This window comes from Simochromis diagramma, unplaced genomic scaffold, assembly GCF_900408965.1.
Source record: "Simochromis diagramma unplaced genomic scaffold, fSimDia1.1 OVJJ01000131.1, whole genome shotgun sequence".
In the NCBI taxonomy this organism is placed as follows: Eukaryota; Metazoa; Chordata; class Actinopteri; order Cichliformes; family Cichlidae; genus Simochromis; species Simochromis diagramma.
Window position 1 is genome coordinate 6155492 of NW_024387200.1, and position 13933 is coordinate 6169424.

Here is a 13933-nt window from a genome sequence, read left to right on the forward strand (position 1 = left end):
GTCTTAAAAGCCCGTGCTTACTTAATGAAACGGATAACTTCACATGTGACGCCCCACCCTTGGATTTTTTTTTTTATTATTATTGTTTTCTCTGAGCTGTCAATGAATTCAGTTGAACGCGCATTTTGTACCCCTCCGCCGCAGCCCCTTCCCCCTTCCTTTCCACCAACTTCGAAATCAGGGCTCGTGACATGCGCCCCACCTTTGCATAATTACCACACAATCACACATATGCAGTCATCTTTCTATAAAGTGTGCTTCTGAATGGATGATCAGAGGACTTCAAATCGTGCTTTTTTCCCAGCAGCTTTTTACGTCAGTGACCCTCTCCCATCATCACCGTGGTGCATGGAGTGCAGCAAGACATGCACAACTAAAAAGTACATTTCAGTATTATGTTAACATCAACAACCTTTCTGGCGTGTCATCAATGAGAATGAGTCTATGAGGGTGAGGAATAGAAAATGTGGTTTCTGCTTTATTTAAAAGTCAAACCATTTACACCATAATTTCTGAGTTTGTGGTTTCTTTGAAACAGTTCCTTTGAAAAACAGCAAAGCCTCATTTACATTTCAGACCAGACATGAATCAGTATAATGTGCAGTAATATGAACATCATTTAAAATGCCTGTTCCAGAAGGGTAGTCTTGTTCCATGTAGTATTTACTAGTGACATATTAAAACTTAAAATGAGTAGCTTTGAAAAATATGAAAATAATAATAATAATAATAATAATAATACATCTTTTAAATGCAGATACCACATGTAAAAATTATGTGATTTTAGTCCAGTCCATGTATCAAAGTCTATGACATCCTAAAACTAAATGCAAAAATGACTGGGGGTTAGTTATTGTTAGCTACTTTTCATTGACTGAAATGAATATTAGACCATGAACACAAGTTTGTCATACCAGCAGTCACCCTGTAGCAGAGCTTAAAGATTAAAATTACACTCACTGGGTCCAGGAAGTTATTTAGCAGACTTTACTTATTTATGCAAATATTTCTATTTGCAGTCCCACAAACATCTGTGTTTTTAGCCACTGCTGCAAGCTTTTGTGTGACATTCCTAGACAACATAAAGCATTTTAATTCCCTTAAAAACATTAGTCAGTCGGTCAAAATTAAAGAGCACAGAAACATGATGATGCCTTGACTGTTAAGCAAGGATATGAGTGTCATATGTAACTGCACCACGTATAGGTGCATTACATACATAGGCTAAAACATTGCATTGCATCTAATCCATGCAATGCAGGTAACTTCAGTGATTCATCTATAATGCAAATTGACACTTTTGTTGATAAATCACATACTAATTCTTCTTCTTTGTCTTCTTCTTTTGGCTGCTCTCTTTAGGGGTCGCCCCAGCGAATCATCTGCCTCTTTTCTTCCTCCCTGGTGCTCCATATTCCACATCCTTTATCCAACATATCCACTATACCTCCTCTGCACACATCCAAACCATCTCAGTCTAGTCTCTCTAACCTTGTCTCCAAACTACTGTCACGCTGATGTATTCATACCTAATCTTATCCATTCTGTTCACACCCTTCTCCAAGGGTCTGCCACGTCCAGCTTGGCCTTCTGTGTTTTTATCAGTGCCACCATCTCCAAACAATACATAACACATCATATCATATGAGGTCTCACCACCATATTTTATTCTTTCATCTACAATATTAGAAAGAAACACAAATTAGACAAAGATGTGTGAGCAAGCACCTGGTGAGTGTAGGAAGGAAAAACACTGTAAAAGCAGGAAGAACCTCCAGTCCAAAACCAGACTCAGGGAGGTTCTGCACACAGTTGGAGACAGAGTTTAATCATTGATAATGGTTAAATGCAATAGTGGTGTATAAGCACATTGAAAAAGAAAAGCTGCAAGTGAAGAAGAAAGTCTCAGTGCAACATGAAAAGACCCTCACCTCCACACACACACACACACACACACACACACACACACACACACACACACACACACACACACAAACACACACACACACACAGCAGGCCAAGTCTATTGCAGCATAACTAAGACATGGTTCAGGATCACCTGATCCAGCCCTAAATAAAACCTTTATTAAAAAAGAAAGTTTATTCTAGCTTTAAAAGTAGCGAGCAGCTGTCTCACGTATGCAAACTGGGAGCTGGGAGACTCCTGACTTCTTCATACAGTATCACAGTAATTGTTCTACCAGGTGGTTTTAGGGTTGGTTTTATGATTAATCCTCACAGGAAGCATGCAGCTCTCATACACCCACAGAAACCAGGATATACCACAAGCAAAGATTTTAAACATTCAGGTTTTTGAGTTTACTTAAAGGACTTCAAGTAACATCAGTCATTTGCAAAGTACTTAACTCTCTGAAAGAATAACATAAATCACAAAAACCGCAAATAAAGACTTATTTTCAGTTATGGGATCTAGGGCAAATCGTGGTTATTAAAGAGGAATAGTAAACATAGATAAGCGTATGAGGAAAATGATAAAATGTAAAGTTTTGGTCTGTTTTGCACAAATTACTACAACAATACACTGAAAAGGCAGAGTACACATAATATAATAGGTCAAAGTCATTAAAATAACCAAATGGAAAGACACAATTAAATTCAAACTTGTAGTGTATACAGATATTTATCTCAGTGGTGCATCACACATAAGTATTATAATATGAATGAGCAGGAAAGATAGATAGATAGATAGATAGATAGATAGATAGATAGATAGATAGATAGATAGATAGATAGATAGATAGATAGATAGATAGATAGATAGATAGATAGATAGATAGATATTAGCTGCATTCTGTGAAGCTCTTGAGACATTTTAATGCTTCATAACAGCAGAACTTTAGCTTTTGTATTTTTAAAAGTGATGACAGTAAGGCTAAACATCCTCACAGCTAGAGCCTACCATCAACAGTTAACTATTCATTACTATGACAATATGGTGCAAACAGGCACCGAAGTTGACGAGCTCTGAGCTTCATGCTATCTTGAGGCAGTGTGTCACTGAGGATTTTCGACCACTCGGTGCACTGAAAGTTACCCTGTCTCCTTTCCCTTATTTAAAATGAAAAAAAGTACTATGTGTTATAGATTCCATAAAGATGAAACTACATTTCTGGGATTGACACCCAGTAGCCCCGCAGTAAGTGATTGTGCCATTATCCTCATGATTCGTCTGAACAGGTTGTTGCAGTGTAGTTTTAAGTGCATACAGGGTGGGTTAAATGTGCTGTGTGCTTGGCCTGGCTCCTGCTGTCAATCAGCAGCAGTTGGTTATTCTTGTGGTAAGAAATCATTTCATCCAGGCTGTTGAAAGTCTAAGAGAAAGCAGAAGATAAAGAGAGAAGTGTGATTAAATTATGCCCGGAATTCTTCATAGGCTTCAGTAACTCCTGAATTTTTCTATCCTGCTTTGTCTTTTCACCTCTTCGTTCTTTTTTCCTTCCTTTCCAAGGGCATAGGCTTTAGTTTCCACCAGGAAGCGAATGGGAACGTTGTACACCTTCTGCTGGTAAAGCACGGCAAGGGTGTAGGGCTGGTGCGTGCTCTGGGCAGAGCTGTATCGGATGAGAAAGGCACCGTCCTGCAATAAGGAGAAAGGGAGGAGAAGAGGAAAACCTAATAAATAAAACTAGATGTAAAAGAACATCTTAGGAAACCTTGACAGATATGAAAGAATAGTCAAGCAGGCTACAACTAAAACTGATAAATGGATGAATCGTGGAATGAATTGGGGGAATGTAAAAAGACTCTACATGCATCAGGGAGAGTAAGTGGAGGAAATGGAAAATAAATCACTGCCATGGAGCCCTGAAGCTGTCTGACTTAGGTTTAGCTTTTGTTTGAGTTTTATGTTTGAGTGTCAGCGAGACATACCATCATTATTTTTTTATATCACTTTAAAACTACCAGGTTTACCTTGTTGATTCTCTGTAAGAGATCCTCTGCTGTCTTTCTGTTGCAGTCACCAGCAAACCATTCTCTATCCTGAAACATAAACATACAGCAGATATATCAATAAGAGAATCAAACCAACTTTAATGCAGGATTGTTTATATAGTATAATCACAACAACAGTCTCATGAAGACACTTCAATACTGTAAGGTAAAGAACTGAAAGTATTCAAGGAGGGGCAGCCAATCAGCTGGGAGGTGAGGGGAAAGACACAAAAAGAAAGCGAGCATAGGGAGACAGAACAATGTGAAGTATAAGTGCATTTACTGACCCACTCTACATGAGGACGAATTTGAACTACTATTTACTAAATCATTACATTTCGTAGTAAATATTCTACTACATGAATGTGAAGTTTACCAGTCATTTCTCAAATTAAGATTTTCTGTCTAAAAATGTTTCTCATGCATCTCAAACATCTCAAACTTGGTTAAATGTTTGGTTCTTATATAACTGCGCACCTATAAAACATGTCTCATATATCTATTCAAATTTGCTATGCGTAGATATTTGGGATTGTGTCTCCTTCGATAAGTGAATGTGTAAACCACTACACTAAGAATGATATACATATATAGAGAGATTTTCTTTTTCTTAATAAGAGAAATTGTTTTGTTTTGTTTTTGGGTTGTTTTTTGTGGGGGGGGGGGTCTTTTGAATTCAGGATTTTTGATTTTCACATTATTGTATAAGTACTTTTAGCTAAGTTACAGTTCACCTCTTACCTCCAGGCTGTTATGTCTGGTTACCCTCATACCACCATAGGAGGCTTAAAACACATAAAGATAAGTTGTTTGTCAAGCACAAGTTCATGGGAAATCTGTATTTGGCAACAGTCAAATGTTTTGTTGGTTGTTTTTTGTTTGTTTGTTTTGTTTTGTTTTTTCTTTTTTTTAAGTATGATGAAAACTGTGTTTCAATTACATCAAAGTGCAAATATAAATATACTCAAAATGATCATAAGTCGTCCCTTTGGATTTAATAGAGACTTAAAAAAAGAAAACTGAGCTTACCCACAGGCTTAGTGTCTGGTATTGGGGGATTTGGAGGGCTGAAAAATAGAAAAGAAGGCTAACATTAGACACTAACTTTAATTCTGACATGCACACACTTGCAGGTCTTGTGGATGGGGGTCAGCTCTAGTGATAACCTCAGGGTCAGGTGCTGTGCCAGAAAGTGATAATCCACCCAAAAAAAATCATTGCCTGTATTTAAAGTGTAAATTATTTGTTGGCTTACAATCTGTGAAATACACATCAAGTATATCTATCATGAACAAGATAAAGGCATTCTGAGCCTGTCACAGGTTAGAAGTCTATAAAGAAGTTCTAGAAGTTCTATAAAGATGTGTTTTTGTGTAGAAGGGAGTGGTTTGATTGTAATGTAGGTACAATAACGCAGTGTCGTAACAATACCTGTAAAATGCGTCATTTCTTTACGTTATATATAATCCCTTCATATACTACAGTCTATACTAACATAAGCAATGACATTACACTTTTTGGCACAACACTAAAGAAATGTCAAAAATTGCAGTTCCTTTAATGGCCACTTGAGGCTAGCGCTAAAAGTGAGTGAATCCCTACAAATTCCCAATGTAACAGCAGAAACAAGCAGCGATTTCCTCATACAGAACAACTGTAAGAAAAGAATAATACTTTCTGCGAGTCCATTAGGGTCTCAGTGAAGTAAATTTCATCATCATACAATTATGGTGTTCCTGAATAACTTTGAATTTTGAGTTCCCAGTTGCAACTGAAAGTAAACAGTAGTAAAACCATAAAACGTTTGTGTATTTGTGACTCACTAAATAAGCCATATGCATGCTATGCTGTAATGCTAGTGACACATGAACAGCTCTACCTATCTTAAGAACCAAAGCGGACATAAAAGAAGTAAAACAAAATCACCAGACATGCATGTGAAGCTGACTTTGAAGGAAAAAAACCACCCAATTAAGGTGTTCCCAGAATGTTTTAGTCGCAAGTTGTACAATATATATATACAGTATATATAGATGCACAAATTCTTTGTATTTGTCAGCTCTTATACCTGGCTTTAGGTTCCTTCAGGATTGCTGGCAGATGCGGCTTAGAACCAGGAATTGGTGGAGGGGGCTTTGCAAAAGTGGGACGTTTCTCTTCTGCCGAAGGACCTATAGAAGCAATGTATGTACTCCTTATATCTTTTGACTGTGAGCTGTCTGGATTTATTTAATTAGCAAGGAAGATGTGGTTCTGACCTCTTTTTCTGTCCTCTAATGGAGGCAAAACAAAATTCTGGAAAAAGGGAAATAAATGTTACTGCTGTGTCATACCTGTAAGTTTAATTTCAGACACTGGAAATGGGAATATGGGGTAAGAATTTAAAACTCATCTTGTATCCTGACAGCTTACTTTAAATCAGGACCCAGCTTAGCATAAGAAAATTAAAGATGAAGCACAGAGATTAATAGACACACTCACAGACTTATCTCTGGGGATTGAAGGCTTCTTCCTGCAGACAGTGAGAGGGCTAATGTTTATTGCATATTTACTACCAGGACTTTAAAACATAATTTCCCTATTATAAATACCATATTTGCATTAAAAAAATGCACATGATTGTCTAGAATGCACAGCTATAAAGACATATTGTATCATAGCTTGCCTGCAAATAGGATGAAAGCTGCTTTGAAACAGAGTGAGATGAACTTACAAGGGTATTTGAGCAGGTGCCGGTGTCCTGGGAGACAGAGGCATCTTCATGGGCCCACGCGGGGGAGGAGAGCAAGCTGGAGAGAGGGGGGAAAGTAAAAGTAACTTCCGGTTTTCAAACACTTTCATATAAACTTGTAATCAATGCCTCAGAACTACTGCCTATGTAGTGTGTATGAACTTACCTGCTTCTGGTTCTAAATAAAGGTCATCATCATCGTCCTGTAACGCAAACCAACAAATATGATATGCAAAGGGGCATTAACCTTCTCCATACAGAAGAAAACATCAAATTACATTCATGCAGCTGTGCAGGTATTATTGGCTTTTGGTATTAGTGACTTATCTAAGATTTAATGTTCATGTAAATGTTTATCTAGGCATGGTTAGCTCTGTTGCTTCACACTAAGACAGTCCGGAGTTTGACTCCACCATCTGACCGGGACCTTTCTGTGTGGACTTTGCATGTTCTCCCCATGTTTGTGTGCATTCTTTCTGGCTACTACAGAGAAACATGCAGTTAGTGGGTTTAGGTTATTTGGTTATTCTAAATTGCCTATGGGTGTGAATGTGCGTGCGAATGGCCGTGTCCTGTGACACACTGGCGACCTGTTCAGGGTGTACCCCGCCTCTTCCCCTATGGTAGCTGGGATAGGCTCCAGCCCCAGAATACCCATCCATCCAGAAGAAGATGCATGGGTAATGGTACATTTATGTAGTTGTTGGTGTAGCAAAAGACAACCGACTGCTTATAAAAGGCCCTTATGAAACAACAGCCCCCTCTGAGTGCAGACATGTCGTGGGTGACTCCTTGCACCTCCCACACACACACTCAAACTGACACTCTTTTGTGTGTATATTATTACACACAAAAGAAAAAGAAAACATAATAATGTTTAAGTCACCGGTTCTTCAGTTGGATCCAGGTACACATCTGAAATGCAGAAAAAAAGACTAGTGATCTATGTTGCCATATCACAAATATACAGTGGTGATGCTTACCAGCATGTGCACACAGAATGAAGCACCTATTCAGTAAGTAATTAGAATAATCCTTAACCTCCTAAGACCCGAACTCTTCCACGGCATGCATTTTTAATTTCTCTTTGATATTTGGGCATATTGGGGCCCGATGAATGTAAAAACAAAGAATTATCAGATTTTTTTTTTTTTTTTACCTTATTTTTGTTTTTAAGAAAAATAAGAGCCACATCTGAGGATACTCATTTAGAATTTTGATAGAACAGTAGCAGTATAATGTCCTCGTAAGTGGATATCAGGCCCTTGCAGAGCAAAATTGAGTATTTTGGTCTAAATAAGCCAAAATGTGATGTCCACATATGTGGACGCCAGGTAGGAGCTTAAGTTAGTCGTCTGTTTACGACACAGCACCAGCAATGAAAGTGACTACCACAAATCTATTTACCTATGTAACATACTTAAAATACGCAATATTCAAATGAAAAATAGGCCTGTTTACATTTTCAGATTTTTTTTTCTACTTCACTAAATATTAGCATCAACATCCTGGTCGTTTTCCCATTTTACACAGCAGTCAGTGTCAGCTGAAGCTCTTCGTTTCCATAAGAGATGCATCAATACAAACTGGGGTGAGAAATGGAAAAACCCATTCTGCTTAAAAGCATTTTCCCAACCCAAACCCAAATTATTAAAAGAAAACACCGTATGTAATATGATTTATATAATACTGAGAAATATCTTTATATTTGAGTGAATGTATTTGAGTGTAGATTGAAAGGAAAAAAACTGAGATATTCATCATTTTGAAATGCAGAAGATTGTTCTGAGGCCTGCAGTTTTTGGGTTCTTGCATCTTATTTTGTAATGTTTAATATGCAGCTCAGTGGCACTACAGCAGGTGGCACTCTCCTCTTTGTTTTGCTCACAGCTCTAAATTATGTTGCTGTTGGAAACATCAAGCAGAGGCTACAAGTGTTTGGCAACCTGAGTTTATCAAGCAGCTTTTGGAAATACCACATGGCTAATAAACTCATAAACATAGTATAGTCTTCATTAATATTATTATTATTATTATTATAAGAAGTAGTAGTAGAAGCACCCATATCACCCCTTAAAGAATCTTCCTCACAGTCAGTTTTCACTCAGTTACACTCTGGTGCACTCTTCCTTTAAAATAATATTTTGTGTTGGTGCTGATTACCTTCCTCTACAGGGACTGTCTGAAGCGGCATCTTCTTCCTCCCTGGCTTATCACTTCTAATGACCTCAGGTGCTGGAGAGAGATAAATGTATTTATGTGATTCATTAAAGTACACAAATGAAAGCGTAAAAATGTAGGGGGGAAAAAAAGGACTGATGAGATTTTAAAAAATCATCAAACAGAGCTGAGTTACTTACGTTTGCTGATGGCATCCTGCCGTTGCGAAGGTTTCCCAATGAAAAAAACAGTTACAACATGGTAAAACATCTATGTTGACAGGCACAAAGAAGTAGACCCTGAGCTTTTATTACCGAGGATTTGCTTGGTCTGGGTGGAGGTGCAACCTGCCTCGGTGTTACACCGGGTTTGGAAGTCCTCTCTGCAAAAAGCAGAAAGAATTTCAGGGGAAAAGACCGTGTTTCACTGTCTGCGGTATCTGTGCTGAAGTTTGCCAGACTCAGATGTTACCCAGATAAACGTTCTCCTCCACTGCTCTCGGTGGCACTTTGACAGCCGGTCGCTCACAGGGAGGAGCTTCATACATGTCGTTGTCATCATCCTGCCGTGAGAAAAGGTTGGTAATCTTAACAATCTTAATAATTATTTCCAAACAAACTATAAAACTTTAATATTTTAGCAGTATGGCTGCCATGAGATAGACTGCTGTTCTGTTCAGTGTGTACCCTGCTCTAATATTGTAAAGCTATTTAGTTTTATCATGATAAAGCATTGCTTCGTATTGTTATTATTAAGACCGGGATGTCTGCTTGATTGTGCGTCAGCTCCCTTCACAATATGTATTGTTTTTGGCCTATTCAGTACTTAAATCCTGCCCCTAAAATACCCAAAACTTGAATGAAAAAGTACAAAAATATAACAAACCTATTATAAACCACACACACGCAATTTAAGAACTTGTTCTCTTCCTACTTACAAATTCATCCTCCGGCCACCCAAATGCTGCATTGTTATCTGTAGGACACAAACATATATGAATAAACATAAGAGATGTACAAAAGGCATCAAAGCAGCTTTAATAAAGTGAAAACAAATCCCACCCGTCCTCCTAGGAGGAGCTGGAGGTCTGAAAGGAAGAAGGGAGAAAAGACATGGACAGAGAATACTTTAATACAATAAGCTTTTAGCAGGAAAGAATGAGAATGAATGAGGTTTCTGTCTTGGTCATGATACTCACTGGTTCTTCAGTCTTCCAAAGAAACTCTGAAAAACACCAGAAACCACAGAAATTAGTGAACAAATACCCAGATTTCATGAGACGAGTAGATGCAGAGCGACAGAAACACAGATATTTAGCTGTCTCTATGTGACACAGCCCATTATTCTTAAACTGCATGCCTAATGATTTACTTTCAGTTACTTATCAGCTTCATCTGTCTGTCTGAGTCAGTTTCCCCCTTTGGATAAGGTCACATAACAATGGAGCTTTATTTGGTGCAGAAAAGGAGACAAAAACACAGTACAAAATAGCACCTGAGGTATCACTGTATCATTTTACACAGGATGTAAATACTTCAAAATGTTTGTAGGGTATGTTTTTGTGGTGTAATTTACTCTCAGAGATATATTAATCTTTTATCTGCCAATATAATATATGAAAATACAGTAGGATAGGACACAGTTCTGTAAACAATCATATAAGAATATCTATCTTTTAAAACTTCCCAACATTAAATAAAGGACATAAAATTGTCTTTTTGTAATTACCTATAAGCGCTTTCACTGGCCAAGCATACACTGTTTTTTCTGTACACATTAGATAATTATTATATGACATAATTTGCTTGATAATCTAAAGCTGGTTTTTCTTCTTTCCTGAAACGTGCCTCCTTTATTGTCCATAAAGCCCATGATTACAGAACACCTGCTGTATTCACTGTTTCCACCACCCTAAACATAAAGTCCCATAAAAAAGAAAGTTTTCACAGGGCAAGTATGAGCAGCTCTGTAAAAGCAGAAGTTTTGGCAATTTATTTCTTTACAGTTTTCACGATTGTGTTAACACAATGTGACAATCTTCCCAGACATGGATGTCCCAGCAAATTCACTCCAAGGTCTGACTGTGCAAAGCTCAGAGAAATGGTCAAATCCCAGGAGCTACATCTGTGACTCAGCAAGTGTCAGTTTTCATGATAAATGCCAAAGTTTATAACAGTACTATCCTGTATCGTATCCTATGATGCACAGTGCCACATTTGGGAAACCAAACACAGCACATCAGCTCAAACAACTAACTGCTGCAAGTGTGATGATTTGGGTTTGAAGTGAGTTTCAAATTGCTGTGAACAGAGAGGGTGCTGACAAAAAAAGAAAAACAAACCTGCTGCAAAATCAACAACTTCAAATTCAACTGACATTTACAGCTCCCCACATGGACAAGCAAAATAAGTTTTTTTTGGTCACATTAGACAAAGATTTAGCAATTTGGCCACAATATTAGGAAGGACATAAAGGTGAGGCTTTCAAAACTAAGGACACTGTACCACCTGTCACACAATTTGTTGGAATAATAGAGAATGAATTCTTCAACTTCACTCCAAATCAAACAGCAGACAGTTAAAACTTGGTTAAGTTGGATGTTCCAGCAGGGCAATGATCCTCAAAACACAACAAAACTGGTTTTGGACTTGATAAAGCGGGCTAACATTGACCTTCTGATGGCAACCCAACTGAAAATTTGTGAGCAACACTTAAAAGCCAGGTCTGTGCCAGGAAGCCAGCTAGTGTAGATAGACTCTACCAATTCTGCCGAGAGGAGTGGTCAGCCTTGCAGACAGACTATGCTTGGTGATGGTTAACAAAAGTGTCTGGTTGGCGTCCAGCTTGATTTGGAACATTTAACCAAATACCAGCAGGGTCTATCAATATTTTTATACTTTTGACCCTGTGTGCATTAGAATAAATTGGACTTTTTGCATCCAATTCTTCTTTTTTTAACTGTGTATGTTATACAATCATTCCCACCTGAAAAAAGGAGCAGTTTTTAAAAAGCCAAAACTGCCATGACATTCATGCCCATGATGAGGGTATGTCAACTTTTCCCAACTGTATCCTCATGAATGATCTGTCTGGCTTTTGATTGCTGCTACATCTTATTCAAAATAAGCTTTGAAACAAAAGTGTACTAAAAATATTTGTGAAATTCAAGTTTATGTGTAGCTGTTTACAGCTGAGGTTACAGAAGACGGTGGAATTCACTACAAAAGTAATATCAGGAAGTTGAGTTCGTCCCAGTGCATGAGGCAGCTGTAGAGGAAGTGCTGATGTAATGTAAATGATGATAAACAGGCAGGGAGAGATCACTTTCTGTCTGTACACACAACACGTCAGGAACCAGGTGTTTCAGTCCTGATAAATGAGGAGCAGGGGAAAGGTGATAAAAAAGGAGAAGTAAATCACTAGTCAGCTATTCACGACATTCTCTCTAATCCCAAGCATGTCTACATGTTAAGACTGAGTTAGGTTTCAGTGACAATGCTAAGGTTTGTCTTAAAATAAGAGCTGTGTTAAAACGCTACCTGTAGATGAGAAATTTTATAAAAAGCGGAGCATTTGAAAAAAGTGGTGTCAGAGTCTGTGGGAGTAAACAGGAGGAAAGAGGAAAAAGTCGCGCAGCTGTGGAGCGAAATCTGATGCAAACAAGGACTAGACACGCATTATTCAAATAACACACTATTCATCTGTTATCACGAGCAATTATATTTGATAGGAATTAAAAAATAGTTTTCATCTCAGAAACTATCTGCACAAACAGCTGCCATGAAATTTAACATTTGTTTAAGGTGGAAAGATTATGTTCTGCCTTTTCTGTACTAGTTATATTGCAGTCAAACATCAAAAGCTGGAGCTCGCCTTTGTTTGTGTTTAATGTTTGTTAATGTACGGAAGAATGTACCTGCAAGAACTGTTTGCGAAAAGCAAGAGGAACTTGAACCCTATTGAATCACATGTGCAAAGAGACTTTTTGTGTTGCCAAAATACTTCTGTAGCTCTAAGTCATTTATACAGTATGAGCAGATTTTATGTTTAGACATAAAAGAGTTAAACGTGCAAAGATTTCAGTTCGAACGTCAGTCGGTGTCTCTACAAGAACCTCAGAGAGAGTTGGGAACGTCTCCACTAAACTGTACAAAAAGATCACAACAACAGTCGTTTAATTTCTCTCAAACCAGGAAGTGAAACTGAAGCGCAAATTAAAAATAGCACCAAACCCAACTGTGATTCAGTGTTTGATCCAACAAAATCTAATAACTTCAGGAAACCATCAAGCAACACACAAACTTGTTTGATTTGCCAGAGGACATTTATTTGGTCGTTACAGATGCCTGCAGGTAAAAGTTTACCTTCAACTTGTCTCTAAACGCTAGTTTTCTGGGATATTTTCATTGTTTACCCTTTAAACTCTCATACAATCACATCTTTAAAATGATCTCTGCCGTCGTATCTTTCCCACAGTCCGAACTCCAAAGAAGATATAAAGGTGAGCTAAAAATAACTACATGGAAGTTTTACAGCGGGCCTCGACAACACCTGCTCGCTTCCTTCTCACTCCACCCAAAGTTATCAGACCATAAACCAAAATATAACAAACTTAATTAAACAGTACTTTACCATTTTCACGACTTGGGGACCCGTCTCAAAGCTCAAGTCATGAGGATATGTCTTTGTTTCGGTCCTTGGATGCAAATGCTTTATAGATTAAAAGCGTGTGAGCCAGAGACCGTGTGAATCAGCTCTAGCTGGACTCATTTGCATTTCCTACCTGTAACAGTAAGAGAGACAGCCTCACCTGCTGCTCAAATGTCTGCCTTTAACTGACCTGCTGCACAGCTTGAACATGGCTCCAAATTTCCCTACCTAACAGTCATATAACCAACTGAAATTGCTGATTTGTTGCAGGCAGCAAAGGACATTCTCTTTGTATGCTGTAAAAATAAAATATTACCACAGTATATATGTATTTAATGAAGCTATTACTCCTAACTAAATGATAGGACCTCGTTTAGCATGTGATGTTGAAGATACTTTTATTTACTTTATTGAACCTCCAGGAGACAAAATGCTGGC

General features: G+C 38.0%; 1 protein-coding gene across 1 annotated transcript; it reads right to left on the bottom strand.

The window, feature by feature from the left end:
* Window positions 1–2002: 2002 nt before the first annotated feature.
* On the bottom strand, window positions 2003–13782 carry si:dkeyp-117b11.1 (B-cell linker protein). The gene is made up of 19 exons (XM_040050843.1): window positions 13478–13782; window positions 10044–10069; window positions 9907–9932; window positions 9783–9820; window positions 9317–9407; window positions 9160–9227; window positions 9046–9061; window positions 8849–8920; window positions 7572–7600; window positions 6852–6888; window positions 6668–6743; window positions 6436–6466; window positions 6213–6249; window positions 6023–6125; window positions 4984–5021; window positions 4696–4739; window positions 3934–4002; window positions 3440–3598; window positions 2003–3332 (listed from the first exon to the last, which is right to left on the bottom strand). The coding sequence occupies exons 1-19, from the start codon at window positions 13478–13480 to the stop codon at window positions 3216–3218; spliced, it is 1080 nt and encodes a 359-aa protein (XP_039906777.1). The 5' UTR covers window positions 13481–13782; the 3' UTR covers window positions 2003–3215.
* Between the last annotated feature and the right edge of the window lie 151 nt (window positions 13783–13933).